Genomic DNA, 18449 nt, shown 5'->3' with positions numbered 1-18449 from the left:
TATATTTCATGCATTTTTTTTCTTATACTGAGATTATTTATGCAATCATGTTCTAATCCATGAATCTTTCCTGCACGTATTGCTGAATAAGCACTATAAATGGGATAAAAGAAATGTGTGTTATTTATTCATAGGATAAATATATAAAGCTACCCATAGGTAGAATGCATGCTATCCAAAGACAACAATATACTTCTAGGGTATGATGAGAGCTGTACAACCACTCATCTGAAACATCAAGCTGAAAAAAGTATCCTTAGCATTAGTTATAAAAAGTATTGCCCTCACATTTAAAATAGTCTAATGTTAGGTTAATATCTTTAAAGACCTCTTCCAATAGAAAACAGCTAAAATTAGAATCTGGGTATATTATTCCCCACAATCCTGTCTGGTATTATCTAGCATCAAATTTGGAAAACATCTGACAACTCTATTAGGTAAGAAAATGGGATCCAAGATGTATTATTTTAATGTCAGTTTACAGTGCAACTGTTGAATGAATATATATATTCATATACGCATACATACATACACACATACATACACATACATGCATACATACACACATATACATATATACACACATATACATATATACATATACATATATATACACACACATATACATATACACAAACATATACATACACACACACACACACACAGACATATCTTGAAAGCACCGCAAAAGGATTTTGAATATTTTTAAGGCTGTGTGATCCAAGAAAACAAGATTTCAAAAAATTAGCATACATATTTCTTCCTAGGACATTTTATTTTCCAAATAAATATAAATATTTAAAAAAACAACAGGGACTGCTGAGATTTCCATCACTGAGTGATGCAGCAATGATGCATAACATTACATGACAGCATCTCTTAGTGACAACAATTCCCTAGTGCCTATTACCATCATTAAGCAGAGATTTTGTGTTGTTAAGCAATTAACATGTGAGCTGTAAGGTGGCATGCAGGTAAATGGCTGCTCTCAGAGGGAGGAGATTGTGCGGGGGGAGGGGGCGGCTGTGAGGTGCGAGCACCTCTGGTTGGGGAAGACTGCTGCCGGAAGGGAGGGTGAAGCAACTGAGTACAGTGACTTGCGACTTTCCCTGCTGACTTCCTCATTGATTTTGCTTGGGGAAAACTGGCTGCAAATGGTGATCATGTGTCCACCATCATGCTGCAATTATCACAAATGCGAGTCAATTGCCAAGCTCTCAGATTGTGATCACTTTGTCTAGAACGGTATAGGGTTTCCTGCTTGGGTAGGAGGTTAGACTAAGGTCTCTTCCAACTCTGTTATTCCGTTATTTGACCACGATGATACTAGGACGGATGGAAGTTGTGTGACCATTTTTCACACAACTGTTGTAGCACCCCCATGGTCACATGATTTACATTTGGATGCTTGACAACTGATTTGCATTTATGACAGTTGCAATATCCAGGAGTCATGTGATCACCTTTTGCAATCTTCTGACAAGCAAAGTCAATGGGGAAGCCAGATTAATTTAACAACGTTATTAATTTAACAACTGCAGTGATTCACTTAACAAATGTGGCAAGAGAAGTTGTAAAATGGTAGGGGGGGGAGTCACTTAACCAATTTCTCACTTAACAAACTAAATTTCAGAATCAATTGTGATCATAAGTTGAGGATTACTTGTATATATAGTAGCTTACAATCTCAGTGGTGTCACTTTTGGCTTACAAAACATTTGTTTATTTTCATCCTACATTTGCCATCTTGGATATGATACAACATATCCAACATATCTTGTTTCTAATTGATTTATATTTTTTATGATTTTAAAAAAATATTTAAATTTTAAAAATGTATATATTATTAAATAAATATAATCATTCATTATTCAAATAATATGAACAATAATGAGTAATTTTACTTTATCTACATAATATTGTTCCAATATTTATATTGTAGAACAATAAAAGGTTGAAGCTTCTAAAAATGGGTCAGAACAGAAATTAAGAATGTCTCCTTACCTCATCTAAATCCTTTATATAAACTGGCTTTTCCACTAAACCCATTGGCATTTGTTCACTAGGAGGTATTTTTACTTCTTCATACATTTTATTATTTTCTCTCTCAATAGCTTCTGGCAAAAGCATCTGTAAAAATTAAAAAGAAGAAAGCGAAGGGGGAAGAAAAACAGTTTAAAGTAATGAATTGGACATAGAACAATTTCTTCTCAGACAGCAACATCAAACTACAGCTAACTAAACAGTTAGCAAACTAAGTGTCAGTTTAAACATACTCTAAAACAAGCAAAGGTCTCTAAAAATTCTATTGAATTCTATTGAAGTTATTAAAGGTGTGTTAGATATGTTTCCAATTCTGTAGTGACTGTAAAAATTATTGTTGTTGTTTTTAAAAAAAAGAGAAATCAGAAAATTGTTTTGGAATACAATAATCTGATTATATGTCATTTAGATCTTCCACTTACTGAAAGTAGAGCCAAGTTTCTGCTTGTAAATTTGACTATTTAAGATTGTCTTTCCACTATCTGCTCAGGAGTGGTAACAATCATGGCAAGCAGCCAAGATATAATGAGCTTGTTTGCAGGGGGAGAAAAAAACATATGGTTCCCTTTCTATTGCACACAGTTTTAACATATTATTGTAGATTATAGATCCCTTTTAAGACTAGCTGTCCTCTATGTAAGACAGAGACTGTAACTCCCAGAAAGGGCATGACAGCAGGGAATTTCAAGACTTAGTAGTCCTAACACATCTGGAGGAACACTAGCTGCAGAAATCTGTATTAGGTTATTCAATGAAATATATTTTGGTAAAAATAAGGCTGCATGCTTTTTGCTGTTTACTTCAACAACAAAGTACTTGACTACGTGGGCAGAGAGGGCATCTTTCAATTGGTCAACCAATAATTTGAACTATATGGCTGCAAGCTTATTTAAATAAAAAGGACCAGAAGGACTGGCAAAGTGTAAGAATACTTCTACAAAGCTTTTGGATAAAATGGATCTCTCTATTTTCTTGTCTCTCTCCTTTTATTGAATATATTTTTTCTTGTTGTTCGTATAACTTAATAATTAAGAAACATCTGCACCAATGAGTAAAACGAAGTTTGCAAACTAGCTTCAAAACTGAATCCAGCTAATTATAAGCAGCATTATAACACAGATAGATATTACAGCATGATTAAAGCAAATGTGAAGGGTTAAGATAAGAATCACGCAGAAGAAAGCGAAAGAAAAATGTGGTAAATGTTGGACAGTTTGAATATGTTCCCCTATGTTCTAATGACAATGAAATAATCAGGAATTCTGGCTTGCTTTACCATCTGGTTATGACTTTTTTAGATCCCAAATTAATATACAACATGAAATTCTCAATCTATGGCCCAGAGGTTTGTAACAAATGGATATGTTCATTTTTCCATCATTCCAGCTGAGAATACCTAACTTTCTGTAACTTGAGAGACATTAGGAACAATACAGTTCTATTCAAAAGCAGATCTAATTTATAAGTTGAAGTAACATCTTTCACCCCTTGGGTGGTCCACTAATATGTGTTCTTGCCAATAAAAGCATTTTAATATTTCAAGGAAAAAACAGCTGAATATAGCAAAAGTCACCCAAGCCCCCAAACCATTTCATGGAACTAATGGGAATGGATTCTTTAAGATTTCTCTAGAGCCAATTAATTGACATTTTTCAACATAAGAAAATATGCAGGCACCTATCAAGAGGCGGGAGATAAACAGTAGGAACAAAAATTACCCCTTTAGAGTAAGAAAATACCATCTTAAATTATTCTAAGAAAGCTCACTTAAATTCATTACTCAGAAGGAAACTTTAAAGGCATACCTTTGATCCACCAATAAAAGCTGATGTTTTCCTAGCTTCGGCTTGTGAGTCATAAACATGAGGATAATGAATTTTGTCAAATTCCATGTCTCGCTGTCTGCCTAAAACCGGCATCGTGCGAGCGTTCAAAAGCGCTTGTTCTCTATAATCACAAAAGGAAAACCTGTGACAATCAAAACTGCAGCACATAGGAACTCAACACAGAATGCAGTGACGCCATGGAAATTATTACAAATACTAATCAAATTCAACATTAGGGTTAGAGAGCTTCGTAGCGGACATCAGCGTGGTGTTACATTTCAAACACGCTTTGAGCAAAGAAGTCTGCACCCATTAACATCGTCCATGATGGCCCCTTTTGGGAAGCAGAAACGGGGAACAAATCTTACCTGTCATATTCAGTCAAATGAAAGCTATATAAGTATGCATAGATATACAGGCACTATTGGAGGAATGATTACAAACAGGACTGGGATTCTTGTTGCTAAGGGATGTCCTTGGAAAGCATGATATTATATAACCACATTGCTTAGTCCCAAAGGTGCTTTTTCAAGAGGCAACTGGACTTTCTGGTTTTTCTTTGAAGACATTTCGCTTCTCATCCAAGAAACTTCTTCAACTCTGCTTCTTGGATAAGAATTGAAACTTCTTCAAAGAAATACCAGAAAGTCCAGTTGTCTCTTGAAAAAGTAACCTTTGAGACAACCATGACCTGGAGGACTGAGAATCTCCATGCGTATTGCTTTGTGATCGCAATCTGAGTAATCCAAGATGTGCAGGTCATTAAGTGGAACATGAAAAGGGTACTAGGTAAGACATGCCGAGGTGCCATAGGAATCCCTGGAAGGCCCGGCATAGGTCATGCACAAGTTGGGAAAGGGGAACTTGGTACAGTGTGAGGTCAGAAAAGTCAGGGAATGAGAGTGTGGGATGCAAGGAGACGAAAGAAAGATGGTGCAGGGCATGTGTGTACATGAGTGCAGGGAAGCTAAGGAAGGAGGAGATGTGGTGCATGTGATCCCAGGGAGGCCATTAAAAGGTCTCCCTTTTGCAGGGTACATGTGTTTGCAAGTACAGGGTGGCCTGAGAAAAGAAGAGGTAGAGGTGTACGCCAGGGGTGGGTTCCTGCCAGTTCTAACCTCTTCTATAGAAGAGGTTCCACAAATCTACAGTGCCCTTTAGAACCGGTTTCAGCTCCCTCCCCTCGCCCATCTGCACATCATCAAGATAAAGAGCGAGAGGAGGAATTCTGGGAGTTGAAGTCCACAAGTCTTAAAGCTGTCAAATTTGAACACCCCTGGGGGTTTTTTCCTAAAGGGTTAGGGGTGCAAGGGTCTTGTAACTTGACAGCTTTAAGGCTTGCACACTTCAATGCCAGAGTTCCTGAGCCAACATGACTGGAGGAGGAATTCTGGGAGTTGAAGTCCACAAGTCTTAAAGTTGTCAAGTTTGAACACCCCTGGTTTTTTTTCCCTAAAGGGTAGGGGAGCAAGGGTCTTGTAACTTGACAGCTTTAAGACTTGCATGCTTCAAATGCCAGAGTTTCTGAGCCAACATTTTGGTGGCTAAGCAAGAGCGTTGTTAAGTGAGTTTTACCACATTTTACAAGTTGAGCACGCCCACCCAGTCACATGGCTGGCAAGCCACTCCCACCCGGTCACATGGCCAGCAAGTTACTCCCACCCGGTCACATAGCCAGCAAGCCACTCCCACAAAGCAGGCCACACCTACAGAAGAGGTTCTAAATTTTTTTGAAACCCACCACTGGTGCATGCATATGCAGGCAGGCCAAGGAAAGAGGGTGTTGGGTAAGTGAGATCATACGGTGGCCGAAAGAGGATGTTAGTGGGTATATGGGTGTATGGGAGTGCCGAAAGGCCCAGGGAAGGAGGGGCACGGGTGAGTGCATTCCTGTGGGTGAACACAGGAACAATGGGTTAGGGTATAATGGATGAATGCTTGTAAAAACCACAGGGAGGCTGGGGAAGGCAGAGCTGGTGTTTTCATGTGTGCATGCAAGTGCAAGGAGGCCAGGGAAGGAGGGTGCTGGTGTGTGTGTGTGTGTGTGTGTGTGTGATGAATCGTCTGAGTGGAGAATTTAGAGATACATTAACTTAAAAAAGGGTTAACAAGCAATTATTCAAATCAACAATCTATTCATGCTTTTCAGAATATCATTTTCCTTAACCAGTAACAGTGTTTTTGTACCTTCATATAGCGTTTTCAAAGGTCACTAAGGTTTGCGGTTGAACCCCTTCCAATTTGGCATTGAGTAGGTTCACACACACATTAATGTCTCACTTAGAAACAGAAATTTTGGGCTCAATTGTGGTCGGAAGTCAGGGACTACCTGTATTTTAATTAAAATTCAAATGGTAATTGAAACTTTCTCATCAATAGAACCAAATTAAGAGAAAGTAAACGCTTGGCAAACATCAAGGATAGCATTACACTGAAACGTCTTACCTTTGCATCCGTAACTCCTTCGGATCAAAAGACATTCCTGCATCAACAAGAATTTCCCCTTCATCCCCAGTTCGTTTTTCTCGCCTGGCATTTCGTTTTTCTTCACGGCGATATAATTTCATTAGCTGTTTCTCTTGTTCAGACTGAATGGTGACTTGGCAGCCATAATTTGGCTTAGAATTTTCTCCTGTAAATTTTCTGCACTGTTCTGTAACACGTAAACACAGTCCGTTATTTATGGATTCCTGTTCTCTGCACTCTTGGTTCTGAGCAACACTATGAAAGCTTAAAAGTAACTTTATGAAGTATTTAAAGTTGCTTAAAATCTTGGGGGGGGGGGAATTGATGTATCAGTTGTATTTCAGCTAGCCTTGTACAAAATAGAATAGGCTCAAGAAGATCCCATCATCAGAATATAATCTAACCCTGAAAAAGGAAGCAGATATAGAATAGCAAAGCTGCTTTCTATAAAATACCCAGCAAAATTGAAGTCCTTAAACTGATGCACTGCAAGTTCATTCCTTCTCCAGTATCCTTGCAGATTTCAATAGAGCTAGCTTCGATTTGGCCTATTAAATGCTTAATTCAATTTGTGTATAAGGGCTTGCTAGTCTGGAAGATGTTTGTATCGGTTATCTAATATTCAACAGTACAACCTTTTATTTCTTATTTATCAAATTTATATAGCTATCCATCCCACAAATGTGATTTTTTTTACACAGATTGAGATATTACAGTGATGTATTTTAAACCTGTTTATTCTGAACACTAGAAGGCAAATTCCTTTATCATGGACTCAGAATATTTGGAGCATTCTGATGGATCATCTCCCAAACAAAAATGAAATTGAACTATACTGAGAATCCTGTTCACCTATTTTATTTTATTTTTTTAAAATACATCTAAAAAAGATGTGTTTTTTTTCTAAAGTTCTTTACGGATGAAATAAACCATGCATTTAAAATTTTTGTTTTTACCAGTCTCACTATAGTTTATAAAATAATTTATTTTTCTTACAGACAGAATTTAACTATTCAACTTTGTAAACTTGATACTTACCTTGTAAAGATTGTAGCCTGTAATCATTTGGCCCAGAAAAAGATCGTTCCACAATGGTAATTCTGTTCTGCAGGAGCTTTTCTATTAATTCAAATCCTTCAGGTCCTAGTAATTCAAACAACTGAACATGGGGGGGGGGGGGGGAAGAGAAAAAGAATATATGTATGATTTTATCATTTTCATTGATCCTATCTATTCACAAAAGTCTGCATATTCACAATTTGAAGTTACCATGTTCAACAATTGAAAAACGTGCAGTTTTTCCTATTTGCCATTATACATGGAATCTATGCATATGAAGGTACTGTAAAATTTCACTAGTGAGATTAGGGGATAACCTACAAAGGATCAAGAACTGATTAAGAAAGCCCATTTTCTTATATTTCTTATATATTTTCTTATATTATATTTCTTATATATAGATTCATTTCAGCATCAAGCACATGAATGCATTAACCAGACATGCTATCAACACTGTCAAAAATTATTGCCCAATCCAATTCAAAACATGATCCTTGTATGGAAGGCCAAATTCATGACAGTTCTTATAAACACTGAGAGATGAATTCAAATGAATCAAGCTGTTATTTTTAAAAAAACCAAATTATCATACTATCAGTCATACTTGCTGAACAGCAGAAAATTAATTAATTTATAAGAAATTACAAATCTTCTCTGTATGTTAGTGAATTAAAAAAGAAACTTAGTTTTGTTGGAAAACGTCTAGTCCTGGGTGAAGGAGATATGATTTACCATTTTACAGAGTTTAACCCACTTAGCAAGTTAACTAAACTAAATTTTTCTCAAAACGCTAAGCCAAACTGGTACCTAGATGACTAGACTAGTCTAAGAAGTTGGAAAACACACCAAAAAGCAAGGACTTTGTGCGTCTGCCATATTGTTGCCACAACAACTTCACAAATGTATTCATAAAACCATCAAGAGACAAGCTTGATAAAGGGATCTTTAACATCCCTCTGAAAATTCCAAATAAGTTTATGCAATATTCAAAATAGAACACTGTTTTTCCCCCCTGACTGAAACTTTGTAGATATTTTCTTCACAATCCATAATTTAAATCCGTTGTACAAAATATCACCATGCTACTTAATGAAACAACCACATCTTCCACTACATTAGATCTGTAACGTCAAATAATGTAACTTCATAATTTCTAAACAGCAGCAAAATCAATTATTCCATTTTTTGGGTAAAAGTTTTAAAAAGTATGTTAATAATCTTTAAAAACCACTTATGAAATTATATTACAGTATTATATAAATTAGTTGCTTAAATCTTTAAATCTTTACTCAAGATAAAATTTAATACCCAATGTCAATGACCCTCTTATTTTGCATTCCCAGGAAAAGCCATTTGTGTAGTTACCGTATATACTCAAGTATAAGCTGAGTTTCTCAGCCCACTTTTTGGGCTGAAAAAAGCCGCCTCGGCTTATACTCGAGTCAGTGAAAAATTTGCCCGAAATGGAGGAGAAAAAGGGGCGGGGCCATGACGCTGGGTGACGCTCGTGAATGGCCCGGCGCCCCTGTGAGTTTCCCCTCCCTCTGTGTCAGTTTGCCGCGCAGCGCGCACCGCACCATCCCCCCTCCTCATGTTCTAATGTAATGCAGGGCTGTCTTACGATTCCCCTTCCTCCCCCTCCTGCCGCTCTGCAACGATGTCCCACCTCCTCCTTCTTATGGCAAGCAGCCACATAGCGATGTCCCACCTCCTCTGGTACAGTGATCCAATGATAGGAATCACTGTGCCGTGTGTCATAGGAGGCGGGACATCGCTCCCGCGGCTGCACGGGACATCATTACCGGTAGCTGCTGCATTTCCCACCCTAGGCTTATACTCGAGTCAATAACTTTTCCAGTTTTTTGTGGTAAAATTAGGTGCCTCGGGTCGGCCTATACTCGAGTATATACGGTACCTGTTTTAAAAATTATTAAAAGAGAAAAAGAAAAGGAGAGGCTTTTGGGGGTTTTTGGTTTGAGGGAGCATAAATTGTCCTTGTGTGGTATTTAAAACAATATTTAAATAGAATTGCTATGAATGTATTCACATGTAATCAGAAGAAAGAAGATTGTTACTATCTGTGTATGCAAATCTATATTTTTTTCCAAACCTGATACAATCATTCTGAATACATGAAAAAAATTCACAATGAAATACTAAAAAGTTCTTATATAATTCTCTCAATTCCCATTTGCATTTCTTCCATATAAAGCCATCAAAAATGTTCTTTCAAGTGCCAGAAAACCATCTTAACATCAACCATATGTTAAGTCATGACTTAACTCCAATAAATCATACTAATATCTTGATAAATCCATGGGTATACAGCAATTTTCACAATACTGCTAGTAATTATATCTGAATCATGATACTATTTTGATTAGTGAATACTGTGACTATCACAATTTCACAAAATCACAGTATAATTACAAAAAAAGTCTTAACTCTTATACTTCTTATATAATAGCAATAGCACTTAGACTTATACACTATTTCTGAGTCACCTCGGAAGTCGGTATAATGTATACAGGTAGTCCTCAACTTAAGCTCACAATTGAGCCTAACATTTCCATCACTAAACAAGACAGTTAAGTGACTTTTGCCCCAGGGTTGACTGAGTTTTGACCTTTGTTGACATAGTTGTTAGATGAAATCACTGCAGTTGTGCAGTTAATAAGGACAAGTTAATTGGTTAAATGAAACTGGTTTCTCCATTGACTTCACTTGTCAGAAGGTCGCAAAAGGTTATTTATATGACCTCAGGACACTGCAATTGTCATAAATACATTTTAATGAATACTAATCAAATGATCATGGAGATGTCGCAATGGTCATAAGTGTGAAAAAATGGTCAAAAGTCACTTTTTTATGCTGTTGTAACTTCAATCGGCCACTAAGCAAATGGCTGTAAGTCGAAGACTGTACCAATAGAGATGTTAGTTAGGAAAAACTTCCAGCATTAATTTGGAGAAAACTGGATCAAAACTAGGAAAGCAACTGATGGTCCTTATAGCATCTTTATTTTGTGGACATCTGGAAAGTTCTACATTGCTTATTTTTGCTCTTATGAAGTTTATTTTCCATAAGAAAATAGGGTGGGATATAAAGCATCCAAATGAGTTTTTATTTTTACATCAAGAATCTGGCAAAAGATCACTTGGCAAAACAGTTTTGAAAGTAGGGGGATTTTTAATTCTATTTCCCAACAGGCATACAGTTATATTATTAAAATAAAAAACAATAATTTTAAAATAATACAAACTGTACTTGGATCTCTGTATTTATAAGTACAGTCATTTTCATTTCTTCTGGCAAAATGTTAAGATTTTGGAAATCTTGACTCTTAATTACTATTATATAACTAGAGGAAATTAGTTGATTGAATCGGATTGGTATACCATACAAAACGAAGTTTATGTTTGGCAGAGTTGGAGGGAGGAAAATGTTTTGACAAGATGAAGATGCCACAGAAAAGGTCCAGACCAAATAGCACATGCTTATTTTCATCGATATGTAGCAGGTGGTTTCTATCCTTGGCTGTTAGCCTAGCAGCTGTAAAATGATAAATCTGAATTTCTTAGTAACATCCCAGACCAGAATTCTAGGCTACAATTTCCCCTTAAAGTTGGCCATCCCAGTTGGCCCATTTTATACGTAAAATGCACTGTTTATATCTAAATCAGTGGTTCTCAACCTTCCCAATGCCGCGACCCTTTAATACAGTTCCTCATGTTGTGGTGACCCCCAACCATAAAATTGGTGTCTTGGTTCCTAAGACCATCGAAAATATGTGTTTTCCGATGGTCTTAGGCGACCCCTGTGAAAGAGTCGTTCAACCCCCAAAGGGGTCCCGACCTACAGGTTGAGAATCACTGATCTAAATGAACAATCCTGTACTTACACCATTGTTTAACATTGAACTGCTTGAGACCATCAAGAAAAATGTGTCCCTGTTTAGATAATTATGTCTTTGTAACACACACATTGATGAAAATGCGAAAAAAGATAGAACAGGCATTAAGAAAACTGTTTCCAATCCAAATGCGTATCAACGATAAACTGCAGTTAATCGCGGTTTTATAAATAACCACAATTATGCTGAGCTGTGCAAATTCTACCAAATTTCAGTTTAAATACTGTACTAAATATGTAGCAGTAAATGGATCAGCTCCAATTCAATTGGTCCCGAACAAGCATCAGAACTCAAGTGTCATCAGATTACATAGACAAAAATTATTTATTAAGAAAATGTATAGGGGCTGCCTAAATTTACTCCCAGTGACTTACAAAGGTGCCTTACAAAGATAAAAGCCCAATACCACAGTAATAAAAATATATAAGTCAAATTAGTTTATTTTATTGCTATTATTACATTGGTTTTACGAGATCAGGTTTCAGACAGAGCTTTGCCGGAGCCCTTCCCCATTTCAAAAGAAGCCAATTGATTACATAGCAGTTCACAAGCTCTGTGTATGTTAGGAAAGCAGCAGCTGCCATGGAAGAGCTCTGAAAGCAAACTTTGGTCCTATTTCAGCAAAGAAGAAAAGCAGCAGCTGGAAGACATCTGGGAGATTTGGATATTGATTCATCTAAAGGGAGAGGGAAAGGGCAACAGCTAATATGGAAAAGCGTAGTCTTGGATGCCGTTAGAGATGAATGTGCCAGCAGGGAGCATGGGTGGAAGATTTGGAAACATCTGGTTTGCAACAATTAAGACCCTGTTTTCCTGCTACTGTAAACAAAAGCACATGCTAGAGTTTGTATGCATTTTGTGTTTGATAAAGATTACAGGAAAAGTTGTGAAGAGAAGTGATTTTTATTTCCCTTTTAAAAGAGACCTTTAACAACAAGGTTCATTTATTTCTGCATGACACATTTCTTGAAACTTTTTGGAATTATATATGATGTTGGTACTTTTCGCTGCTTTGTTTGTTTGTTTAATTTAAAAAAATCAATTGGTAAGCCAGGAAAATGTTCAAAAGAATATCAGTCCTTACTGTCTAGTTCTCCATTTTTAAAACCCTCAGAGGTGACATGTTAGGTTGAAAGGAAAGCATCTTATATAAACTCTTGAAATTCCCACTTTCTAAAGGACAAACAATTATTCATCTCCCCAGTACAGGGATGGGCAGAAGAAAATTCTGCATCTGTTAGCAAAATCTGGTTGTATCTTAGCTCTGTAATCAGATGAACAAAACCTAAATCCTGTCCACCAAGGTCCAAATTCAAAATTTTAATTGCTATATGGACTCATGAATGAAGGCAAATATAGGTGGCGCAGTGGTTAGAGTGCAGTACTGCAGGCCACTTCAGCTGACTGCTATCTGCAGTTCGGTGGTTCAAATCTCACCGGCTCAAGGTTGACTCAGTCTTCCATCCTTCTGAGGTGGGTGAAATGAGGACCCAGACTGTGGGGGCAATATGCTGACTCTGTAAACCACTTAGAGAGGGCTGAAAGCCCTATGAAGCAGTATATAAGTCTAACTGCTACTGCTACATTTCCCAGAATGGATGGATCCTGCTATAAGGACTCTTGCTATAATATACATAGAGGAGGACATGAACTGCTAATAGAAACAACTGAGCAAAGAGAAAACTAAACGGAAATCATTGCAATAAGAGAGTTTAGAATGTGTCACCAAGAAGCATTATTGGAAAATATGAAGAAATAGCTGCAGTCCAAAGGGAGTGTGCATAATACAGGTAGTTCTCGACATACGACCACAATTGAGCCCCAAATTTCTGTTGTTAAATGAGGCTTTTTTAAAAAGTGAATGGCCCATTTTACAAACCTTGCTTGCCTCAGTTGTTAAGTGAATCCCTGTAGTTGATAAGTTAATAACCCAGTTGTCAAGTGAATCTGGATTTCCCCATTGGCTTTGCTTGTCAGAAGATCGCAAGAGGGGAATCACATGACCCCATGACACGACAGCTGTCCTAAATATGAGTCAGTTCCCAAGCATCTGAATTTTGATCACATGATCATGGGGATGCTAGAAAGGTCGTAATTGTGAAACGATCATAACTCACTTTCATCAGTGCTGTTGTAACTTAGAATGGTCACTGTTCTGTCCCCCCTTCTCTGCTCGTTAACAGACGACAGGCAGACAAACTTAAAAGGAACTCTCTTTATCAGTTCTCAGCTCAGACTGGCTGCGAGCCCAAAAATAAACATAAATAAAGTCTCTGACAAGATAACAGAATACCAAACAAAAACTCTTACAAAGCAATGCACTTCTCCAAGTGTCTCCTTGAATCAGGGTTACAGAAAGCAAATCACTTCTCCAAGTGTATCTCAAATAAACCACGACCGATGATCAATGAATGTTGAACGAACGAAGGAACATTGACTCCTGCAACCAGGGCGTGGCACCATCTGTCCTTTTATCACCAGAATACGCCACTAACGAGGCCCAGCTGCATTGGTAATCTTGCATCCCGGAAAGACTCACAGAAGACGTCTGCTGAGTCACAACAGGTCACTAAATGAACTGTTGTAACTCAAGAACTACCTCTACCACTTGAGACATATACCCAAATGAGGAAGGATAAACAGCCTGTGGTTAATGCTGTAAAAAAAAAGTGCAACTATACAAACTGGGTCCTTCAAAATAATTTGAATTTCAACCTGCAGCAGCTCCTGCTGATGAGGCCGGCAACAAAAGATTTTTACAAAAGTCCCCAAAATACTTTGAGGGCCCTGGATTGCCTTTTCTTTCAGGGATGGATTTTATAAGGGTTACCGTAGTCTCTCAATTTAAAATAATACACTTTGAAGGTTTATTGAATAAGATGGTCCCACCAATGCCAAAGGCAATTAGTTTGAGTTCCTGGACTGCGTAGTGTTGCAGAAAAAAGTTAATTAAAGGATATAAATGGAAAAGGTAAGATGAGGCACATCAATACTTTTAAATCCAGCATTGAACTACAGCTGTTTTGAGCTTCAAAGAGCATGTTATGGGGCTATGCTGCTTTGATCTGAATGCTAAAAGTGGCTTAAAAGCGTGAGGCCCATTTCTAGCAGAATGAAGGGATCAAATCAGCTTGGTTCAACCACAAAGTAGCAATTCAATTTTCCAAATCAAGGCACTGTCATATTATATGTCAGATTACATGTTGCAGTGGTCTGGCTCACATTTAAAAGCAACTTACATTTATAGCCATGCTGTATTGGTATGAACTTCTTAAGATACTGTGGAATACTCAAATTCCAGTCTTTTTATTCTTCCCTCATGACTAAGGGCAGGAAGAAATTATAATTCATTTCCTTTTTCCTAATCCTTGGCTTGTCTCCTACACTGAGTTGTTCAACAAACCGTATTTATTTGTTTAACATATTTGTGTAGCTGTCCATCTCATATGAAATTGATTCTGGGTGACATATATCACACAATTAAAAAATAACTATAAAAGGCACACAAAACAGAAGGGGATATTAATAGCAATAGCACTTAAGACTTAAATACTGCCTCACAGCCCTCTCTAAGTAGGTTTACAGAGTCAGCATATTGTCCCCAACAATCCGAGTCCTCATTTTACCCACCTCGGAAACATGGAAGGCTGAGTCAACCTTGAGCCAGTTGAGAATCAAACTGCTGAACTGCTGGCAGCCAGCAATAAGCAGAAGTAGCCTGCAGTACTGCATTCTAACCACTGTGCCACCACGGTTGATGATGCTAACTATAGTAAGGGAACCATTGAAAATTTTCCCCAGGGATTCAAACCTGATAATGTAGCCACCTCTTGAGAGACTTGTCGGATGTTGAGATGGATGGGACTAATCTCCCTTTGGGGATGGGGGGGGGGGAAGAGAATATTCCACAATGTGGGTGCCATAGCATAGAAGGCCCAACTCATGGGACCTGCAAAATGTAATCTGCTGGCAGACAGGACCCATAGTGTGCCTTCTTGGCCAGACTTGATGGGGTGAGAAGATATGATGAGAAAGCAGCAGATACCCCGGCCCCATGCTATGGAGGGCTTTAAAAGGTTAAAAACAGCACTTGAATTGGACCTGGAAGCAAGCCAGAAACCAAGGCAGCTGACAGAGCAGTGGTATAATGTGTACCATTCTAGGGGCACACATAAATTCCTGCCCCACTGCATTTTTGTACCAGCAGAAGCTTCCAAGGCATCTCCACATAGAGCACATTACAGAAATGCAAACAAAAGGTGACTAGGGCATGAGTGAAATTGAGCAGAGTCTCCTGATCTAGGAACAGCAGCAATTGGCACACAATAGGAAGCTGTGCAAAAGCCCTCCTAGCCATGAGTGCCACTTGGTCTTTGAACAAGTCATGAGTGCAGGACCACCCCAAGATTGTGTACCACACAGGCGTCAAACTCGCGGTGTCACATTGCCATCACATGACATTTTGCCCATTCGTGGAGCCGGGGTGGGCGTGGCCTGCACATGAAACATCTGGCCCGCAGGCGGCCAATTTGACACCCCTAGTGTACCAGGTTTGCTTGGGGCTATGTAACCCCATTCCAGCACAAAAGGTGGCATGGTTCTAGAACTCTAGAACAGAAGGCACCAAAATTCAAAGCTACTTGGTGTTCCAGGGTTCAACTGAAGTCTACTGTACCCCATTCGGACATTCACAGCACCAGGCTATGACATTTACAGCATTACATAATTCATATGGGCAGAAATGTATAATTGAGTATCATCAGCATACCGAAGACACCTCATCCCATGATGGAGGAGGAGTTTATCCAGCGATCTTACATAAACAGAATGGGTTAGAGTACCAAAACATGTGGGGTACCCCACATAGCAGGTGCTGAGAGCAAGATCTCTCCTCTCCAATCACATGGAATTGATCCCAGAGAAAGCAGGGGATCCAGCACAGCACCATGCCACCCACCTCCAATGTTCTGAGCTTATTCACAAGACTTTCGCAGTTTATGATACTGAAAGCTGTAGAAGTCAAGTAGGGCAAGGACGGATGCACATCTCTCATCCAGTCCTTGCCAGAGATTATTCAGAAGCATGACCATTTCCATCCCATACACCTCAGTCCCAAATGAAAGACAACCTGATAGTTTATAGTCTGCTTCTTGAAATAACCATGTTTTAGCAAATTGCCTAAATAATTTTTATCCAGGATTCCTAGTTCCGTGACCCGTCAAAACTGCGCTCGACTAAGCCGCACCCGATTAAACCGCGTCGCTGATGTCATCAACAGGGCGACAACAGCCAGCGTGGAGAAAGAAGGGTGCTTTAAATAGCGCTTTGAAAGCAAGCCGATTCAACTTAAGGTAAGAGTTAGGTTTAGGGTTAGGTTAAGGGTTAGGGTTAGGGTTAGGTTAAGGGTTAGGTTTAGGGTTAGGTTAAGGGTTAGGATTAGGTTTAGGGTTAGGTTTATGGTTAGGGTTAGGTTAAGGGTTAGGTTTAGGATTAGGTTTAGGGGGGTTAGGTTTAGGTTTAGGGGTTAGTTTTAGGTTTAGTGTTTACAGCATGCTTCTGTCTCAGCGCTGTTGTCGCCCTGTTGATGACATCAGCTACGCGGTTTAGTCGAGCGCGGTTTAGTCGAACGCGGTTTTGTGGTGGAACCTCCTAGTTCGTGCTAACAAGATTGCAAGTGGACTAACCAAAATGTGTTAATTTCTCCTCCCGATAAGCAGAAGTGGGGACAGCAAGTGCACCCACATTTGAGGCTTTACAGTTGCCCACTGATACATCTTTTTTAAAGATGTTATAAATCACTGTTCAACATAGTTTTCCAGAGCTATACATTTAAACTAAATACTGTACAGGTATTTCTGTACAAAGAAAGTTGTTAAGTGAGTTCTGCCCCATTTTATGATCTTTCTTGCTACAGTTGTTCAGTGAATCACTGCAGTTGTTAAGTTGGTAACACAGTTGTTAAGTGAATCTGATTTCCCCATTGACTTTGCTTCTCCGATCACAAAAAGTGATAACAGCTGGGACACTGCAAATGTCAGAACTACATGCCAATTGCCAAGTGCATGAATTTTGATCACATGATCGTAGGGATGCCACAGTAGTCATAAATGTGAAAAACAGTCATGTCACTTTTTTCTGACACTGTAACTTCAAATGATCACTAAATGAATGGTGATAAGTGAAGGATTACCTGTACAACAGATAAAATAGCTAACACAAAAACATCACATCAGTAACAGCTGCATGCAAACCAGTCCAGTTGTATGAATATTTTAGTCCAAGGATTTTTACAAGAAGACAAAAATCTAAATTCAGACATTGTAGTTTGTCTGAGAAACCCAACAGGAACCTCAATATCAACATGCCGGTAGGGAGGAGAAGGTGGTGACAAAAAGATATTTTGGGACCTTGCATCTGGTAGTTCAAACTAAAATATATTTGAAAAGACTTTTTTCTTCTTTTGCAAACAGCATTTGTAACAATTTATCACACAGTTCCAGCAGAGGGTGCTAGAGTAACACAACTGTAAATGAGAAAAAGGATTGATTTCCCCAAAACAACAACAAAAAAAGCAGGATATTGAGCCTAATAGTCACCTACATAATTTAGAGATATTTTTTAAGTATTTTACATAATAAGAAATGAAATAACACACAAATACAAGCTTCTACAGATAGTATTAATGGAACCAAAAAATAAAGTTACAGGGAAAGTTTTCTTCATTCTCATTTTATCATGGGAAAACATTTTCACAACACACAATAGCCAACATAATATAATCATTTGGAGACACATTTTTGGCATTTAAATTTATATGTAAATAGAATTAGCTTTAACTGGTTATTTTTGTATATTGTATTTTATTACTGTTGGTATCTGGCCTTGTTGAATAGCAGGCAAGCAAGATATAAATAAACAACAGTGCTTCTCCACCAATTCCTCCTTCCAAAAAATCTTCCAGTTTGTGAGAGGAAAGTTGAAGAAATAGAGAGATCCTACTGATGATTTTGTTCTGGCCTACTTTGAATGTAGGATTAGGATTTATTTCATTTATATGCCACCCTTTTCCTCGAGGGGGACTCAGGGCAGCTCACAACTCAGTCAAGGGAAAGGAGGTACAAACAGGGGATAAAAAGACAAAC

At 38.2% G+C, this 18449-nt stretch overlaps 1 protein-coding gene across 1 annotated transcript in view; it reads right to left on the bottom strand.

Moving 5' to 3' along the window:
* Positions 1-18449, bottom strand: part of ASCC3 (activating signal cointegrator 1 complex subunit 3) — a 223966-nt gene that overhangs the window by 190176 nt on the left and 15341 nt on the right. The window contains exons 5-8 of the mRNA XM_087718718.1: positions 7374-7494; positions 6315-6522; positions 3849-3990; positions 2005-2130 (exon numbers count right to left, since the gene is read on the bottom strand). Of these exons, the coding sequence (XP_087574844.1) occupies positions 2005-2130; positions 3849-3990; positions 6315-6522; positions 7374-7494 (597 nt within the window). The remainder of the gene's footprint in view (positions 1-2004; positions 2131-3848; positions 3991-6314; positions 6523-7373; positions 7495-18449) is intronic.

Source organism: Thamnophis sirtalis, unplaced genomic scaffold (assembly GCF_051295495.1).
Source record: "Thamnophis sirtalis isolate CommonGarterSnake01/CBP01778 unplaced genomic scaffold, rThaSir2_p1.2 scaffold_6, whole genome shotgun sequence".
Taxonomy (NCBI): domain Eukaryota; kingdom Metazoa; phylum Chordata; class Lepidosauria; order Squamata; family Natricidae; genus Thamnophis; species Thamnophis sirtalis.
This window is presented reverse-complemented; position numbering and strand designations above follow the sequence as displayed.